Source organism: Furipterus horrens, unplaced genomic scaffold (genome assembly GCF_987537825.1).
Source record: "Furipterus horrens unplaced genomic scaffold, mFurHor1.1.pri manual_scaffold_4, whole genome shotgun sequence".
Classification (NCBI taxonomy): Eukaryota; Metazoa; Chordata; class Mammalia; order Chiroptera; family Furipteridae; genus Furipterus; species Furipterus horrens.
The window spans coordinates 97915355-97935546 of record NW_028327174.1 but is presented as its reverse complement, the minus strand read 5'-3'; the positions used below and the strand labels follow the sequence as shown (position 1 = coordinate 97935546).

Sequence of the window (20192 nt, the reverse complement as noted above, 5' to 3'; positions counted from 1 at the left end):
TCTGCCCTATTCCCTTCAGGGAGGAAATGTGAATGTGGACGCTTCCTCAGGATGACCCATCTGGCTGGGGTCAATGTAATTGAAAGCAATGGCTTTCAAACTCCTTTAAACATAATTCAAAGCAGGAAATATGAAATATATTTTACAGTACACTCAGTACATACATACAATTATAACAAAACAATATTACCCTATACTGAAAGCAATATGTTTTTCATCCTATTAATTTATTCAAAAAATGCTTATTACAACCTACAATTTGAAAGATTCTGATTTAAATCTCACAGAATTAAGAGCAGAAGGGATATAAATGGCCAAGATATAATTCTGATTATGGTCTGGATCAGATTTTAAATGTCTGTTGTCTGATAGACAATAAGGTGTTTTTGTGGAAATGAGTGGGTGGGAGACAGAGCAAGGTGTATGAAGCTGTACAGTGCTTGAATGATATGGGAAAAAGAGAGTGCTGGCCCAGTTTCTTCGGAAAACAGAGCAAAATCATCTCAGGATTGCTGGGGACACAGAAAAACCAGGCTGTAAAATGTCCTGAAAGACCCCTCAAAACCAAAACAAAGAGTCTGCCATTCCTGTAATAATGACTACTGTCAATGACCTGGGGTCTGATGTGGAAGATGGAGCTTGGGATGGGGTAGAGCCCCTACTTCACTGCTCCATTGGCACTGAAGCCTAGTTTCCTTCCAAGTGTTAGGGTCATTTAAAAGATTTGTGCTCCCTCCTCACAAACAAGTCTCTTTTTCATACAACAAAAGTGGGTTAGCTCTGGGGAGGGAGCAGTCCCAGATGGTGTGGAATAAGGTCAGGGTCCTACAACCCTGCTGATGAGGTACACAAGAAAACGGGAAGAGGGGTCAACTTGTCTCTTCTTTCACCAAGAAGACCATGAGATCTACAGTCCACAGTCACCCTAGGGTTGCTGCCATCTGTCCATACATCTCTGAAATGTATAGCCCCTATCCTGCCAATACCATGGATACCTTGGGGGTAGGGAGGTTCAGAAGGATCCTTCTCCAGCTAAGAAGGAAAATCCAGCTAGGTGGGATCCTGGAGGCTTGCAGGAGCACACTGCGCTGGCTGGTCAGGATGGTAGAGGATTTGGTGAACCAGGGTGCGGACCGCTGGGAGGTCATCAGGATCTGAGGGCAAGAAAGTGGCTGGTAAGAGGCTGTAGCTCCCCTGGGCCCCTGATTCTCCAGCCCTGCAGGTTGCTGGGCCTCACCCATGCCCAGCTCCTGCAGCAGGCCCTGGTACTCTGGCTCAGCCTCCAGAAACTTCAGCAGATTGGTAGACTCCATCCGCTCAAGCTGTACCTCCCAGTACACGTAGATCTTCTGGTTGAAGGTGACATACACGAGGCAGGGGCTGTTGCGGCCCTCTTTGCAGGCATACAGGCCTGGGAGGTGTGGGTGGTCAGACAAAGGTCCAGAAGTTTCAGTCCAGCAGTGGGAGGGTGAGAACAAGATAGCCACACTAGAGTTAGCAGTTTTGACCCTCCCACAGATGTCAAGCAGAAAACTAAAGGCTCTCTTTCTAAGCTTTCTGTCAGGAACTCAATAAAATAGGTAAAACAGTAAACAACGTGGCCCATTCCAGACATAAAAAAACCACAGTAACAAAACTCAGGAAGAATACCATCCAAAAAACGTGATACTTGATTTTGTCATCATAGTTATAGCCCTGGAGTAATGACTAGTCTTGCCGGTCTAAGGGGTATATCAGAAACTGGGGCCCTGGCTGGTATGGCTCAATGGACTAAGTACCAGCCTGCAAACCAAAAGGTCGCCTGTTCGATTCCTGGTCAGGGCACATTCCTGGGTTGTGGGCCAGGTCCCCAGTTGGGGGCGTGTAAGAGGCAACCAATGGATGTATCTCTTGCACATCTATGTCTGTCTCCCTCTCTTTCTCCCTTCCCCTCTCTCTGAAAAATAGTCTTAAAAAGAAAAAAAAAGAAAAGAAACGGAGGCTTCTGAGGTGGCAAGCCCTCTGCAAAGGGACACTGACCTCTCAGGTCACTAGAGTACGAAGGCCAGAGCACTGTTCAATTCTTCTCACTTCAGTAACCACAGATATCACCCTGTCACCCCAAAGAGTGAGTGCTGGCTTCCAAGGTCCTGATTTGGAACTAATGGGAATGCTCTGGGACAATGATTTTCAACCAGTGTGCTCCAAGAATTTTTAAAATGTGCAAGACCTATTTAGTCAGGGGCACTGACTTCTTTTCCTTTAGACTGTCGAATAAAAAAAAATAGACAACAGCCAACAGAACAATAGCCGTAAGTGTGAATGAATCAAAATTATACCTTTTTTTTTTGTAAGATTGGTAAAAATATATTTTCTGGTGTGCTGCAGAATTTTAGTAATTAGCTTATGTGTGCCATGAGATGAAAAAGGTTGAAAATCACTGCTCTAAGAGAATGTTCTTCACAGAGTTCTGGTATACTCAGATGGTAAAGAGCTTTCTGATGCCTTTACACAGATAGATGATTAGATGATAAGAACTCATCCCATTCTTTGAAATATTCAAAAATGGAGATCTCACTCTTTTACTTTTCCTTATTTAAAACTTTAAAGATGGCAATTGAGTACCCACCCAATGAGCTCTAATGGAAGAGCTAAGGAACTCATTTGTTTATGAAGACTGACATTAGGGGACACACTGAGAATAAAAATAAGAGGCAGACAAGTGTGGTCAGAGGGGGCCCGTGGGGCAGAGGCCCACCTGCACAGAAGGCTCGGACATTCTCATCCACTTGGAAGCGGACGACTGTGCGGTTGTGATCAATGATATACGTCTGTCCGTCCCAGGCACAGGCAACCACTTCCTCGTGCCCATTACCCTGAAAAAGGCCAGAGACAAGATGACAAGCATGGCTAGTGACGAGGCTGGATAAAATATAAAGCAGCTGTAGACTTGGCTCTGGGTGACAAACAGTTGGCTGAGAAAAAAAATAACCAGATGTCTCACTGAATTTCTCCCATGTGCCAGGCACCAAAGGGGCTATCCAATGAGCCACCTCACATACTATTCACAACAACCCTCTGAAGTAGGCAACATTATTCCCAATTTGATACTGAGGGAACTTCAACTTAAAGAAATAAAATCATGCACCCAAGGTGACTCAGCTGGGAGGTGACGGAATCAGGCTTCCAATGCAGGCCTGTGCTACTTGACCTCAAAGCCTCGTGCCTCTTCCCCTACACCATCGGGCATGCATGATAACAGCTAGCCCCCATCTGCAGATTCAGGGGCCACAGCCTCACACAGGACAAGAAAAAAACTTAATATACATGTGGAGTTGGGACTGATAACAAACTTCTAGACTCCAGTAATTATCTGGTTCTCTTTGGAGCTATTACTGCTGCTGAAAGGTACTGAAATGTGAAATCCCCAGAGCACAGAGAAGAGTGCTAAGCACTGTGGAATAGGGGAACAACTCATTTTAAAGGGAGTTAAACCTATCTGAAGAGGGCCTTAAGATAAAGGTTCAGAGTTAACTATGAAGTAAGAATGGCCTCATCGAAACCTTATATCTCCATGTAGAGAAGGTAAGAATGTTCTTCTCCACCAGGTTTTCCACCCACCGTGACATCCAATTTCTCTAGGGCGAAAAGCTGGTGATCCACCTGCACGGACCACAACAGCTTGTCTGCTTCCTCCATAAGCTTCAGTGTCCCTGCAGGGGGAGAGGCAGGCTGTGATGGGGAGAACAGGACCCCTGAGCAGACCCCCCATGCACACAGCCTCCCACCCCAGCATTGGCCTGTAGCTGACCCAGGGAACTCACCATCCAAGGTGCAGAGCGCAAAGAGGCCAGAGCAACCACTCTCAGGGGTGTGGCCTGTAGGTGGGACAGAAGGACCAGAGGAATAAAATGTGAAGGTCAAGGCAAGATCAGAGCATACAGGGTGAAGAACAGCCAAGGGCAGGGAGGGAGGGAGGGATAGGACTAGAAATGAGAGAAGGCCCTGCATCTCCTCTCCCAAAAGTAACGTTTGCCCTCAGCAACCTGCCTCATCTCACCCCCCCTCACCTCGTTTGATGTTGCCAATGAGGTGAGTAGAGACATTCTTGTTGTGGATGCGGCCAGACGTCTGGTGCAGCATGACATCTCGGGCAGCCGGGGTCTCTCTGTGGGCAGGAGACTGGGGGACTAAGTGGGATACCAAGTGAGCTCAGTTCTCTGGCACCTCTGCTGCCCCACATCCATAAGAGCTGCTGAGATGTGAATCGGCTAAGGAACCTAGAGCTGATCCATACGGCCTGGGTGGCAGGTTAGAAAAAGAAGGACAGAGCTACCAGGCTAGAGTATTGGAACCTCTTCCAGATGCTGCTACATCAGAGGCAGGATTTCCCAGGTCCCAAAATATAGGTGTTCCCTTACTAGGGTAGAGGTGTTTGTGCCGAAGCTAGCTAAAGCAGCTCTGCCAACTGCAGACCCATCCACTGTCGTGTACATCCAGAACCCCACCTCACTCCCATGAACCCCACACCATCCACAGGCCTGCACCACTTACCTACTGCTTTCTGTGGTCCCCTCAGAGGTAGCGGAGTGCCCAGCGTCCTTGTTCCATGTACACAGCAGAACTGCATAAGCACAGCCTGGCTGCGATACCATCAGTTCAGGAACACCCAGGGGCCCTGGAGTCACGGAGAGACTGTCTACCTGCACCAGGGAACAGATGCTTAAAGGGGGCTGGAGGGAGAGAAAGTGGGACCCTAAAAAGAATGGGGGAGAGAAGTGGGACAGAGGCCCTGGGAGCAGTGCCCCAGGCCTCAAGGGTAGCAGCAGTAGGAATTCTAGAGTTCATAGGGCTCCTGCCCGGCACCACCCTCTCCAGATGCACCGTCTGCTTTCCTCTGTGCTTCCCTCTCCAGGGCCCAGATCCTGACATGAACCACATTACATCCACCTTCACATTCCTAATTCTTAGCACTGGGTTCCTTTCTATTTGCCATTATAGTACTAGCAATTTCCCCTAAGACTCTGATTTGAAATGATCTTTAGATCTCTCTCAGCAGGAGGATTATCCTTTCTTCCCACCTTGTATCATGGCCCACAGCTGTTCTCCCACAACCCCCTTCAGAAAGCCTTCCTCCTTGCTCTCTGGACTCCAGGGTTCCCCCACTCAGCCTCTCACCTGACCTTCCAGCGTCCACTTCTTGAGGGACACCAGCTGCCCTGTCAGATGTTCAGTGCCCTCACCCAGATCTTCCCAGCGGAAAGCCCGTACCACACGGTCTGTGTAACCTACCACCAGCTCATAACACCCATCGCCATCTGTGGATCCAGGAAATAAGACAAATTTGGAGCCAAAGCTGTATTCATCACCTTGAATCCTACAAGCAACCCATCCCTACTCCTCTCCTAACATCACTGCTGGCATTTCTACCCAGTATGACTTCAAGCCCAATCTGTTGTGGAGCCATGTCACATGCTCTGAGTCTGGTACAGGATCCCCTGCCCTTCCTGTGCTGACAGCACCTACCTGTCCCTTGGTCCGACCCACCCACCTGCCCCACAGGTCATCACTGCTTCTCTCACATACACACACCTTAAGGTGTCCTGATCCACCCAATATACCTACCACCAACTTTGAGACAGCTTCTGTCCCAAATATCAGCACAGTATCTATACAGCTTACTCCCTTGCCATCTTTAATTTCTGATCAAATGGCACTTTCTCGGCAAGAACTTCCCTGACACTCTGTTAAGAATTGCTACCTCTACCTCAACACTCTTTAGCTCCTTACCATGATTTACTTTCTCCATAGCACAAATGAATACGGCCTCCCCACCCTACCCATCCTGCACTGAATCCTTGAGATCTGCCCTGTTACCCACTGACACTTAATCCCCTGGCTGTCTGCAAGGATAGCCATGCCCACCGATGTCGCTGATCAGCATGACCTTGGTGTTGGCAGGGATGTGCTGCTTAAAGACTGGACGCTGCTCCTCTCCCATTAGGGTCTCATGGTGCCCAGAAGCATCCAGGGTCCTGGCAGGTGTCAGGTCCCACAAGTGAAACCAGCCCTCAGCACTCACTGCCACCACCAGGTTCTGGGAGAGACAGAAATATGGGAAAGGTGGACTAGGGAGGGAAGTCTGAGCACAGACTGATCATTAGAACACAGAAGTCAGGGCTATAGCCATTAATTCTGAATTGATTTCTACCTTGAATCCAGGAAAGATCTTGGAGTTACACTGAAGTCCCAAGGTTCCCCAAAATTCTTACCTTTCCTTTATTACATATATCTCCAACCCCAACACAAGTCAGCTGCAAAAGAAGAAAGGGGGGCTCAGGGAGACACAGAGGAAGACCAGTACTCCCTAACTGCTATGAAGTAGGAAGGAGCCGGTTTTCTAACTACCACTGTATGCTGCCATGTGACCTACACTGGTATTCTGTGTTAATCGAGTTATTGTACTATTTGGTTCAGTTTACCCAGGCAGCAATATGAAGACCTGAAGGCAATTTGGGGTCCAAACAAAATCTCTACAAAACAAAAACTTAAATATAGCAAGACTATCATGTTTCTATCCTTATTCAAATACTACCCGCATTTTCTATTATACTTTATAGGATCAGACAGCTTTCCTAAAGTACTTAGGGAGTCCCTCCATCACATAAAATACCCTTCCCCCTACTGTGTCTGTGTGTTTGTATGTGCGTGTCTGGGGGCTTTCCTCCCTGAGTCAAATGAACCCTGAACCACTGGCTAAGCTGAGTAGTTGGTGAGTTAGGACATACTGGTGAGCTCCTGTGTGGGTCTCAGCCTTGACAGTACCTGGACAGAAAAAAAACCCTTCCCCCACCTTCAGACCCAGGTAGTTGAATACTGACCATTCCCAGACAGGAACAGGTGAGCCATGGCCGGCTGTCATCATTCTTATACACAGACAGCTTCCCACTGGTATCTCCCACCACCAATTCATTTAACTGCAAATGGAGAAAGAAGAGTGTTAGCATGAGAGCCTGCTGACCCACCTCAAACTCTTCTCTACTGGGCCCATCCTGGGGAAATCACAGGACATCAACTTGAATGTTCATCAACTTTATTAAAAATCTTTGGTGACCAACACAGCCACAGTTTTCCACGTTTCTTTATTTCCACCAGGAGGGTGGTAGTGGTGGCAGTGTGTGGGTGGGTGTCAGGGACAGGGGAGGTTAGAGGAATGGGGCAATACCAAATCCATCCCAGAAAAGTCTGACACTGAACAGCCAAAACCCTGCATGCCTGACTTTGACTCCAATTCGTCCATTACAAATAGGACATACAGGGTGGGGCAAAAGTCGGTTTACAGTTGTTCATATGGGAAATAACACAGTAAGAATAAACTGTGTTTTGTATACTAACAACTGTAAGCCTATTTTTTGCCCCACCCTGTATTTTGAAAATAACCCAAAATATTCAACTTCTGGAGAACTTAACTTCAAACCTCGTATTCTATTAGGGCCAGGTAAAAAAAATGTCAGCTCTGGAGGTCCTCCTTCCTTTAGCAAGACCTTTCAATTTTGGTGTATATGAGTGAACAGAGGGATGGAGGTACTGGAGTGGGAAGCGGCATGAAGGGGCCACTGGGTGTCAGTATCCATGTTCTGGGCCTCTGGTGCCCTCAAGTGGTGGCTAAGCTCTCAGGAGGGCAGGCTCCCTGCTTGAAGCCTCTTCACCACTATTTGTATCTGAGTACTCCACTTCCCAGGGGTTTCCCAAAGCCTGGCCACCCCACCAGGGGGTAACAATGATAATAAGGTAGCCCCGAACTCTATTCCTATTAACAGCTTCATGATTTCCCCTTGTGGGGACATCCAACACCCACTTACTGTCCTCCAAATAGAGTGAATATTAGATTCTCAGAAGATTTAATTCTAAAGGTAACAAAGACATAATATGAAACAGTAAGGAAAAGTTAGCAATGAATTGGAATTTATCAATAATGACTTACTTGATTTGAATCTTATTTTTTAATAGTTATAGGAGTTACTTATGGGAATATTAGATCATAGAAGCATAAAACAAGTTTATTTACATTAAACCCTCTATATGTGATGTTTCCATTACAGCTGTCCCCAGAGGACTTCTGCAGACACATAGGAGAGAAGCTGTGTGGCACAGAGGTTCAGAGTGCAGCTGCCTGCATTGGATTCCAGATCTCCATGCCTGTAATTTCACCTATAAAATTGGGTTCTTACCCTGATCGGTGTGGCTCAGTTGGTTGGGCCTCGTCCCACAAGGCAAAGGGTCACCAGTTCGTTGCCCAGTCAGGGCACATGCCTGAGTTGTGGGTTCAGTCCCTGGTATGGGGCACATGCGAGAGGCAACTGATCGATGTTTCTCTCTCACATTGATGTTTCTCTCCCTCTCTTTCTCCCTCCCTTCCCTTCTCTCTAAAAATGAATTAAATCTCTTAAATTCCTTTAAAAAAATGAGGATCATAAGAGTAGCTTACCTCATAAAGCTGTTGCAAGAACTGAACTAACAGAGGAAAGCATCTGGAAGGAATTAGCATATAGTGAGCACTAATACCTGATGACTTTCACCCTCTAGTTAAACACCTCCAAAGCTAGGGATCATGGCATCTTTCATACAATCTATTCTTTTTTTTTAATACATTCATTCAACATATGAGTCTATAATAGGCCTCGATAAAATGTTTACTTAATAAACAAATACCAAAAAAGATTGTTTTAAAAAACAAAGAAAAATCAGAATGGAAGAGAATGCTCAGTCAGCCCTTGAGTTTTTAGGTAAAGCTGGACAACCAGTTAGGGATACAAAGAGAAAATGTCACAAACTCCCAGCTGAGAAGGACCTCACAGTTGTTATACAAGGGCACAGACACAAGAACAAAATCATAAAACAGTGTGGCAGGTGCAGTGTGACCCAGGCAGAGAATGAGGCAATGGCACTAGAAGAGGACATTCCCAGGACAGCCCATCTGCTCTCTGGCAGCTACAGTATCCCCCCTTATCTGTGGGGATACATTCCAAGACACCAGTGGATGCCTGAAACTGCACAGTGTACCAAACCTTCATACGGGGGTGGGCAAAAGGAGGTTTACTGCCATTGTGGTATTCTTTTGAGTTAATAAAGCTACTGTAATAATCATAACCAGCATGTCTTTTTCCATACAAACACTTGTAAACCTACTTTTGCCTACTCCTGTACATACTGTTTTTTCCTACATGTACATACTATGATAGAGTTTAATTTATAAGTTAGGCATAGTGACATGTTGCCATCAATTGGAACATATTTCCTTTTCAGGTCTTCCATCCACAAATTTAATGCCTTTTCCACCTACCACGCACCGTGTCCATTACTTCTGCAGTTTTGGGTGCAATAGCAAAAGAAGCATAATTTTTTTTTTCTTCACAGTTTCACAGATAGATTTATTCTGATCATAGATCTTAGCAACCTCAGCATAGGATTATTTCTCTTTTCTTATCAAGTTGAGAATATTCACCTTTTCACTTAAAGGAGCACTTTACCACTTCCATTTGGCATACCCAAATTGCCAGCATCACTACTCTTGTGCTTTGGGGCCATTATTAAGTAAAATAAGCATTACTTAAACACAAGCACTGTGATACTGCCACAGTTGGTCCTGACCTGATAATCCAGATGGCTAAATGACTAACAGTGGGTACTGTATGCTGGACAAAGGGATGATTCATATCCAAGGTGGGACAGAGTGGAACGGAGTGAGATTCCATCAGACACTCAGAATAGCATGCACTTTAAAACTTATGAATTGTTTATTTCTGGAATTTTCCATTTATTTAATTTTATTTTTTAAATATTTTATTTATTTTTAAAGAGGGGAAGAAAGGGAGAAAGAGAGGGAGACAAACATCAATTTTTGGTTGCCTCTTGCACGCTCCCAACTGGGGACATGGCCCCCAACCCAGGCATGTGCCCTGACTGGGAATGAACCAGCGACTCTTTGATTTGCAGGCTGGAGCTCAATCCACTGAGCCACACCAGCCAGGGCTATTTTATTATTATTTTTATCCTCGCCTGAAGGCATTCTTTCATTGCTCCTTGAAAGAGTATACCACACTTGATCACTAGCCAACTACCTCAACTACTTGTCCTTTTTTTCAATTATATTTATTAATAACAGGCAGAGTCCTTCAAATTGTTTTGATATACATAATCATATTTGCTTTTCATAACAATCCTAATGTATTCAACAAATATTCAATGAGTGCCTACTAGGTGCCAGGCACTATTCTAAGTGTTGGGAATATAGCAGTAAAACAAACAAACAACAACAACAAAAAAAAAAACAGACAAAAAATTCCTACCCTAATGGGTAAGTGTAAATATACCTAATATTGCAAAACTGAGTTTGTAATAGTGCAATTCACTTAGAAAAGTACAATTTCCAAAAGCGCTGGTGCTATGAAGCTATAAAAAAAAGGAATGTATTTTTCTCTTGTAAACAAAGAAGATAATCAGATAAAAAACGAAAATGATGTGTATCTAACGTCACTTTGTCAATTTACTATTTAAAAATGCCTCCCTTGATTTTGTCATAAAAATTGTACTGCTTGGCATATGAAGAAATGTCCAGAAAACATAATACAAATTTATGAAAATAACTTTTCCTCCCTAGAGAGGGTAGAGCCAAGAGCCTCATAAAATATCACTCTATCACAGCACAAAGGAGTCTGAAAAGAGGGGAGGATGTTTTAGCCATCCCCACCCTTTTATTTTCGGGGAAAAAGTACAGAACAGCAGGGAGGCAGAGTAGGAAGACTAGACAGAAAGTAGGAGAGAAAGGTAATAAGGTACTTTGTATTAAAAATGTTAAATAGAAATAAGGAATGATAAGATAAAGTCTGGGGAAAAAAAGCGTTTCACACCATCAACAGCTCCCATCCCCTTTGATGCTTCACTCTATAAACTTTTACATATTTTAATCAAGGCATCCCATCACATTTTGCTATTCTGTAACGGTCACCCCACCTGATTATGAGCTACCTGAGGGCTGGTACTGTCTTGTTAATTTTTGAATTCCTAGAATGCAGCAGAGTCCTTGGTGCATAATGAGCAGTTCAATAAATATTTGCATTAAAGTAGAATCAAATCCTAATGATGGCGCTAACACCTATGGAACTGCAACTGTGTGCCAGCCATGATGCTACCTGTCTTACCTGTATTAATTCATTTAAACAAAGAGGAAAAAAATGACTCTTGAGGGAAGAAATAGTAGGTGAAAATTATTTGTCACTCAATCAAGGTGTATCACTTTAAAGTTTCCAAACACCTGCGGGTAGTACGGAGCAGGTACCACAATAAGACATTAAGAATGAGGTGGTGAGGACATCTGTTGCGTTGGCCAAGGAGCTTAGTCTACCAGTCGGGAGGTGAGGCAGATACGGCAGCAATGTAGTCGAGTTTCTCAAGGCGCCAAGTGTAAGAGCAGCAGAGGGGCTTTTTTTTTTTGCTCGGTGAGGAGTGAATCCTCACCAGAAGACATGTTTACTGATTTGAGAGAGAGAAACATCGATGTGATCGGTTGCCCCCCATATACGCCGCGACCAAGGAAGGAATTCAACCAGCATCCTAGGTATGTGCCTTGACCAGGACGAACCCGCAACCGCCTGGTGCACGGAATGACCACCCAATCACCTTAGCGACCCGGCCAGGGCAGCAGAGGTGCTTTTTAAGCCTATTTTTAAGCTTTGAAAAGTAAAGTGGAGGAAGCGTAACCATGGAAGCAGTGAACCAGGAAATTTGACCACGAGGGTTTACTAGGCTCTTTCGGTGAATAAGTTACTGAATTAGACAGAGAATCAGTTATCCATGCTCCTAAAAGAATACCAGAGCAGTGCACCAGCCAAACTCGGTCAGGACGCCCGGGAACTTAGGCTATCTGTCAAGTTCTTGCCTGGGCCCGCCACGCAAGCCCTATCGCGCCTGCGCCGCTCGCGCCGCAAGCTTCCTCCATTTCCCTGGCCCCGCCCCGGCCTTGCGCAGAGCCGGGTTGCATCTCTTGGAGTGCGCATGCACTGACCGTATCGTTGTCGACGTCTCCGAGGCAGATTGCATGCGGGAAGAGGCTTCCGCTGAACTCCAGGGCCACGCGCTGCACATAGCTAACCGACCTCATCGCACTTCCAAGGGCTAAGACGATCGGTGAGCCCTGCTAAATGTTTCCCGAGCCCCTCCGGACAGCTGCCGGAACGGAAGGCCATCCAAAGCAGGAAGTTACGTCATCGCCTGAACCTTCATCCTGGCACTCCTCGCTTAACCTTAATGAGGAGGCGGGTCTTCCGAGCCTTCTAGGCGTGGGGTGGGCTCTCCCAGCTACTGATGTGAGTGACAGGAGTGTGGGCCACTCCTTTTCACCTGAGGGCTAGAGCGCATTGGTAGACCTACTCTAACCGGGCTCATTTATTCCCTTGGCAGCAGGGCTCTAGTGTTGGACCTAGTAACCTTGACCTCTTACTTTGTTGTCCTAGCAACTAAAGATTTCCAGCCATCAGACCACCCCTGAGAATCATAATAATCGTAATAACTGACCATTGTATGCTTTCCAGAAGTATTTTGTACAGGTACCCGTTAGGCATTGTGAAAACGATGTAGTGAATTGAAACAGCATTACTGAATTTAAAAACACGAATAGAATCAAGTGATTCATAAAGTATTGTTTTTGTGAAACCTTTGTTTCAGTTGTATATATTTATAAGTATATACTGGCTAATATATATAAACTTTTTTTTAACTGTGCTCTGTGGTCAGTAGTTTGAAATTCATTTTCTTTTTTTTTTTTTTTGGTTTTTCAATTACAGTTGTTCCCTTTTCCCCTAATTGAAATTCATTTGATGCAAAGAACATTTCACATATTATTTCATGTAATTAACACAACAAACCTGTGAGCTTGTATTATTATTCCAATTTTTTGGATGAGGAAAATATGTTCAGTAAGATTAAGTAACAAGGCAGAAGTGGTAGAGGTGTAACTCAAACCAGGATTATTTGATCCAAAACTTCAGATCTTTTCTATCATTTATGTGACAGTTCCTAGGAAAGTACTGAGGCTACATTCAGGGTTGCTGAGATGCTGGATCTGCCCTGCCCTGTGCCTCACCCCCCATCACAAAACTCTGGCCTCCCTTCCTCTGTAGTATAAATGGAACATCACCATCATGGTTGGCCTCTTAGGGAAACTTTTCATGTTAAATCAAGTCCAATCTTTCTTTGGAGTGTCTCATCAATCAAGACACTAAATATATTATTTGTCAAATTCTGCAGGTACTCCATGCATTTTAAGGTTTAGATCTGCTGACCCAGGCTGATTTACACATTGGTCTTTTAGAAGTCAACACTGAAAGTGAAGATATGTACCTCTTTCCAGGGATGTTGGACCAGGGCTAGTCCTGCTTTCTGATCCTAGAAAGAGGAGGCACTGGAGGGCAAAACCCTGCTGCCGGGGAGCAAGAGAGGGGGAAGGACACATTTTGTCGTAGACGTCCCACTGGATCTGATGGCCAGATAAGATGAGAACAAGGAACAAGCAAGTCAAAACAGCAAACAAACAGGAGGCAGTCTAGATAAGTATTGGGACTGAAGTTTCTGTTTCTGATGGCATACTGTGGGATTGGCCAGATCCATTCAAAGGCTCTGGGTTACACAGGTGTACCTTGTATTTTAAATACTTGGCCTCATTTATTTTTTAAAGTATATTTTATTGATTATGTTTTTACAGTTGTCCCGTTTTTTCCCCCCTTTTGTCGCCCTAAGTCCGGTACCTCCCTTCCCTCCAGTAGTCTCCCTTCCCTTAGTTCATGTCCATGGGTCATGCATATAAGTTCTTTGGCTTCTCCATTTACTTTACTCTTCTTAGCATCCCTCTGTTTATTTGTACCTACCAGTATGTTTCTTGATCCCTGCAACTTTTCCCCATTTTCCCCCTTCTCCCTCTCTGCTGATAACCCTCCATATGATCTCCATATCTATGGTTCTGTACCTGTTTTCGGTGTTTGCTTAGTTGTTTCTTAAAGATTCATCTGTTCATAGTCTGAGTTTGTTGTCATTTTAATGTTCATAGTCTTGATCATCTACTTTTTCTTAAATGTGTCTCTTTAACATTTCATATAATAACGGCTTGGTGATGATGAACTCCTTTACCTTTACCTTTTCTGGAAAGCACTTTCTGTCCTTCCATTCTAAATGATAGCTTTGCTGAATAGAGTAATCTTGGTTGTAGGTCCTTGCTTTTCATCACTTTGAATACTTCTTGCCTGCAAAGTTTCTTTAGAAAAATCAGCTGACAGTCTTATGGGAACTCCTTTGTAGGTAATTCTCTTCTTTTCTCTTGCTGCTTTTAAGATTCTCTCTTTATCTTTAACCTTTGACATTTTAATTATGATGTGTCTTGGTATGGTCCCCTTTGGGTCTAGCTTGTTTGGGGATTCTCTGTGCTTCCTGGACTTACATGTCTATTTCCTTTGCCAAATTAGGGAAGTTTTCCTTCATTATTTTTTCACATAAGCTTTCCATTCTTGCTCTTCCTCTTCTCCTTCAGGCACCCCTATGATTCGGATGTTGGTATATTTAAAGTTGTCCCAGAGGTTCCTAACCCTCTCCTCATTTTTTTCAATTCTTGTTTCCTCATTTTGTACTGGTCGACTGTTTTTTTCTTCCTTATATTCCAAATCATTGATTTGAACCTGAGTTTCCTTCCCTTCACCATTGGTTTCATGTGGATTTTCCTTTGTTTCACTTAGCATAGCCGTCACTTCTTCCCTTATGCGTTTGCCATACTCAAGAATATCTGTCAAGTCTGTGAGCACCTTTAGCACCAGTGTTTTGAAATCTGTATCTGTTAGGTTGGCTATCTCCTTCCTGCTTAGTTCTCCCTCTGGAGCCTTGGTCTGCTCCCTCTTTTGGGCTATACTTCTCTGTCTCCTCAACTTGACTGCCTTCTGTGTTTGCCTTTGTCTATTAGGTAGAGCTGCCACACCTGTTACGTTGTAAGCGGTGGAGCCTTAGGTGTTCATCAGTGCTGGGCGACACATTTCACCACCTTGTGGTGCTGTATGTGGGGGGAGGGGTCAGAGAGGGAACAATGCCACTTACCCCTTTTCCAGTCACTTCACCCGCTTTCACATATGTGACTAATGCCTCTCTGGCCATTGTCCTGGTGATGGTTCCCAGAATTGGTGGGTTTGCATATGTTCTAGGACTGTGGAGGCCCTCTAAACAGACTCTCCTGAGAGATCAGCAGTTTCTTCCGCTGCCCTGACCCCCACTGGTTCTCACAGCCAAAAGCTGTGAGGCTTTATTTTCCCAGCACTGGAACTGTGAGCTGCATGGTCCAGCTTGGGACTAGGATTGCTCCTCAAGTGTCCCTCCTGGCTTTTATAATGTGTGACTGCTCATTCTGCTGGCTGGCTGCAGCCACTGCTGTACTGCTGCCACTGCCATAATGCATCCTTTCCACCCAGGCTCCCCTTCTCTGCCCCTCCTACCTGTCTGGATGAGTATTACTTCTTTATATCATTGTTTGTTGGACTTCCATGCAGTTTGGTTTTCTGGTAGTTCTGGTTATTTTTGTTTTGAGGTAGATGTAATCCTTCTTATGGTTGTGGAAGGAGACAAAGCATTCATGATCTCATTTATGGAGGGGTTGCATGCTACCTCTTATTGCCATACCACATCTCTGTTCTCTCATTCTAGCTCAAACCCTAAGCTTCATGTGAGGTTTTAAGGGATGGAAAAACAAAAGTCTGTTTTAAAATATCAACCTCTAAATGTCAAGTTAAGTAGTTTGAATTATGTTTCTTTTCACTAATATTTCTACATTTTTTTCCAGCCCTCTGAATGAAATTGAAAAAATAAAAAACAAAACCTAATTCAGCACAAAATAGATGAGGCTCACCCTGCTTCTCACCAAGTGCCCAGGTCTGACCCAGTTCTCTGAAATCATACTCCGACCCAGCTTTCCACAATGCCTTAGTTTTATCTTCCACATCACTTAACCTCTTGTTCTTGACCTTTCTGTGCCAGACTGGTGCTTATTTTTGTTTGTTCTGTTTTTGCCATGAAGGTCATGTCATTATGATCACAACTTGCATACCATGCCTTTTGGCTTTTGTCCAGAGAACCAAATAAAGTTAGAAAGGGAAGAGAGATGAGTCTCCAGATAAATATGGTATGAATCAAGACTTTTCATTTTTATGCCACTCCCACCTTGTGTCAATTACTTTAACTGCATTGAGTGTTAAATTCACAGAAAGTGCAATACAGAACTAAGCATTGTAGAGCCACGTGGACAGATGACTGGCTCTCTAAGGAGCACCCTTGTTCATGGCTCTTTCTAGTGGGATGGTTGGACAGTCTCCCCTGGTACCATCTACTGGCCATTTTGTTTCATCTAAGCAGTCTTTCAACATCGGTTTTGACTTATTCCCCAGGACTGCCTAACCAGACCATCTTTCTGGTTAGATGACATGGATATAGTTGTGTGGATGGCATACTCCTTACAAACTAACCAAACAATAGCTTCAATAGAAATCTTCTATGGGAGAGGGGCATGAAGTGGGAAATGTTTCTAGGGAGATTCTTTGTCCACTTCTTCCTCCAAGAGTAGCCAGAGGGGTCAAATTTTGTCTGCCAAGGATGCCCAGGTAAGAAACAGGACCTTTAAAGCTGTTTCTACAGGTGAGGCCCAGAGCCATTGGCCATCCTGGGTGCAGGACCTAGGGCTTTCTAATGGACTCAGTTTGAGAGACTTCCTCATTTCCCTTCCCTCTCTAGTTCACAGTGCACCTCAGCATATTAAAGGTTCTGAGAAGTCACGAAGTACAGAAACCTGATTCTCAAACTTACTTGACCTAAAAATTAGGCAGAACACTGTGAGCATCACTCTGAATGAAATGCTGTTATTCAGAAGTTTACTTCGAGGCTCACCCATCACAAGTTTGGCCCTATCATAAAGGGCCCACTCTGGAAAGCGTTGATCCTAGAACCTATCAGGTGTGTTTTCTGTTCAAGACTATTGGCCATTAACTGAAGGATGATAAGTAGTTTTGTTGTTAAGGTTTTATTTATTTAATTTTGGAGAGAGAGGAAGGGAGGGAGAAAGAGAGGGAGAGAAATATCAGCTGCCTCTCATTAAGTGTCCCAGTTGGGGACTGAACATGCAACCTAGGCTTGTGCCCTGACTGTGAATCAAACCGGTGACTTTTTCTTTGCAAGGAGATGCCCAACCAACTGATCCATACTTGTCAGGGCAATAAGTAGTTCTTCATTGTCACTGAGGAGAGGAAATGAGTTCTTTTTAAAAGAGTTTTTTAAAAATTTATATTTAGAGAGAGGGGAGGGAGGGAGAAGAGAGGGAGAGAAACATTGACTGGTTGCCTCTTGCACAACCCCACCTGGGGACCTGGCCCACAACCCAGGCATGTGCCCTGACTGAGAATCAAACCAGTGGGCTTTCCGTTAATAGACCGACCCTCAAAATCCACTGAGCCACACCAGCCAGGGTGAGAAAATGAGTTTAAAACAGAGGATGATGAACATGTTTTAGAACTAGATAGAACTGTTAGGCGTACAACATTGTAATTGGACTAAGTGCCACCAAACTTTAAAATAGTTTTCTGTGATGTAAATTTCACCTTAATAAAAATAAAACCAATACCATTTTATGTATGAAGCACTTCTCAGAGTGGAACAGGCAATCCTAAGGAGCACACAGGTTTTGGAGTTGGTAATAGAGTATGGCTGGTCTCTGCTAGCCAAAGAACTCTCAAAGGTCATGAAGGCATTGCTTTTTCTTGATGATCCCTCCTCAGAAACGCTTTGTGAGTCGCATTCTCACTTTGCCTCTCAAGTTGGTATAGTTAGTGTTCATTATATGATAATAAGGTTTTATTATGATTTTTAGATTTAATGAGGTAGTTGGTGTATTCAAGTTACCTGAGATTGGCAAGCAGCAGGGGAACTACAGCCACAGTCAGCAATAACAGTTTCCCGAAAGAGGACAAGTGTTTCTCTTAGTGCCGTCTACCTCTTACCTTGGACTTACTCAGCACTGCCCGCAGCCCACTGCTATTTCAGCTTAAGGGTTACACAGCCCTGAGGTGTTCTGCATTTGGAAGGGGACGGTTGGTCATTGAGACAGAGGAATATCACTGAGACAGAGGAATAAGGTATGAAAGTTTCCACTGTTTGTTTTTTAAACAAGCCAGTTGTTTATTTTATATTGTATGCTAACAACAGTATTATCTATCTGTCTGGATGTTCTTCCATGAATAAGCTGAGAAACAGATAAGTAGATGATGAATGACAGTTTACAATTCCACCCAAAGTATATGATGTTTTCTCAACATCCTTGCCAACATTTATTATTTATTAACTTTTTGATAATAGCAATCTGACAGATGTGAGGTGATAGATAGCTCATTATGGTTTTCCACTGTTTAATTCTTGATTTTCCAGTAAGTTTTCTAAAAAGGTACTTTTTTTCCTAGTCCCACCTATAATGTCTTTTACATATTATTTCTCCAATTGAGATGAGATACACAATTGACCCTTACACTCACTCTCAGGGTGGTGTGGCTGACTTAGAGGGTGAAGGGAGAGTCAAATGTGTAATGATGGAAAGCAGGCTAGGCCACACCTTAAAGGGTTTTGTGGCCCATGTTAGATTCTGATCTGCGCAAATGGGCTGGGAAATCATTCACAGTGTATTAAGCAGCTGGAGAGATACATTTTGAATGCTGTGCAGAGTGAAATGCAGGTGGGACAAGAGGGAATGCAACATAGGAGTCTTATAGGAGATTCCTCCAGAGAGCAGGCTGGAGGTAGGTGCATGGTGATTAGGGAAGGACTGATAGAATGGAGAGCCTGGAAGTACTGTACTTGGGAGATAAACTTTGTAGAACTTGATGTTTGAACCAGCAGTGGGAAGATAAACCCTATTTAAAATTTTTCAGAAACTACTTGCAAGTTTGCACTAACAGTTGTAAGTACCAGTTGCTACTAGTTTTCCTCATTCGAGCACATTCTCTCCATATGGAAAGATTTAAGTGTTCGTGAGGAAGGTACACGTTCCTGGGAAATGAATTTGACCACTGACCCATTGACCCAGAGCAGAGTGGATTAGGTGGTGGGCTTATTTTTAACCTTAGGCTTCTGTCCACTTGAATAAAACATCCTCACAACAGTTATAATGTTCATTGAACCAAGGCTTGTCCAGCTACAGGGTGTTACACATGTGGTGGTTTTGTATTAAAAACGTACTTTTTAACTTATTTTGAAGTGAGAGAGAAACTTCAACTTCTTCCACTTATTTAGGCAGTCATTGATTGATTCTTGAATGTTCCCTGACCTGGGGTCAAACCCACAACTTTGGTTTATCACAACACTCTAACCAACTGAGCTACCCAGGAAGGGCATAGGTGATTGTTTCAAATTCTTGGCTTCCTACAGAAGCACTCAGAACTGGGAAGAACTTCAGGAGCACTTTGTCCATCTCCCTATTTTTGCAGTTGAGAGGGTCAGCTTGCCCAAGAGCACATGAACTTCATGGCTGACTGAATTTGTTCGAGACCTCACATCCCAGGCAGACCTTTCATTAACTCTGAGCCTTGGTTTCCTCATCTGTAAAATGGAGTGATATATCCTTTGTAGGAATGTTGCAAGGATGTTAGTCTGCATTTGTCTCTTGGCTTAGTGCTAGGCTTACATCTTGCTTAGAGGGTTAGCTATTATCATTGGCTGCAGGGCCACATTGTAACTTTTAGAATAGTACAATACCCAGACACAAGCTCCATGCCCAGGACTATAATGTGAATCCAGCAAGAGAAAGCAATGACACTGGGTAGGTAGAATGCCCAAATTTTAGTTCTTGCTACAGCACCAGTCATGCTGTATGACTTGGCAAAACTTTTTCACATGTAAATTAATCTTCCATACTAAAAGTATGGACATTCTCTTGAAACAAACTGCACAGGCATGTGGGTAGGCAGACTAGCTCTGCCTACTAGCTGTGTCACTGTGCAGGAAGAATTCAACAGCCCACAGGAGGGGACAGGGGCATAGATGTCAGCTCTGGCCTGCTGCCTGTGCTCCTTGGCTTCTCCCCAAGTCCCCACACTACAGGGTGAAGGGTCAAACAGGAAAAAAGGCATCAAGTGTTTTCCTGTTAGGGCCCA

At 44.1% G+C, this 20192-nt stretch overlaps 1 protein-coding gene across 2 annotated transcripts; it reads right to left on the bottom strand.

Moving 5' to 3' along the window:
* Nucleotides 1-231: 231 nt before the first annotated feature.
* ITFG2 (integrin alpha FG-GAP repeat containing 2) lies at nucleotides 232-12262 on the bottom strand. Of its 2 annotated transcripts, XR_016510521.1 has the most exons (13): nucleotides 12044-12262; nucleotides 6861-6956; nucleotides 6252-6293; nucleotides 5905-6076; nucleotides 5158-5297; nucleotides 4534-4682; nucleotides 4050-4147; nucleotides 3804-3857; nucleotides 3601-3692; nucleotides 2738-2855; nucleotides 1238-1411; nucleotides 996-1154; nucleotides 232-512 (listed from the first exon to the last, which is right to left on the bottom strand). XR_016510521.1 is itself a non-coding variant. In XM_090273837.1 (12 exons), the coding sequence occupies exons 1-12, from the start codon at nucleotides 12137-12139 to the stop codon at nucleotides 1051-1053; spliced, it is 1335 nt and encodes a 444-aa protein (XP_090129963.1). In that variant the 5' UTR covers nucleotides 12140-12262; the 3' UTR covers nucleotides 232-1050. The 2 variants fall into 2 exon arrangements, 1 of the variants encoding a protein (XP_090129963.1); XM_090273837.1 differs by having other exon boundaries at nucleotides 232-1154.
* Between the last annotated feature and the right edge of the window lie 7930 nt (nucleotides 12263-20192).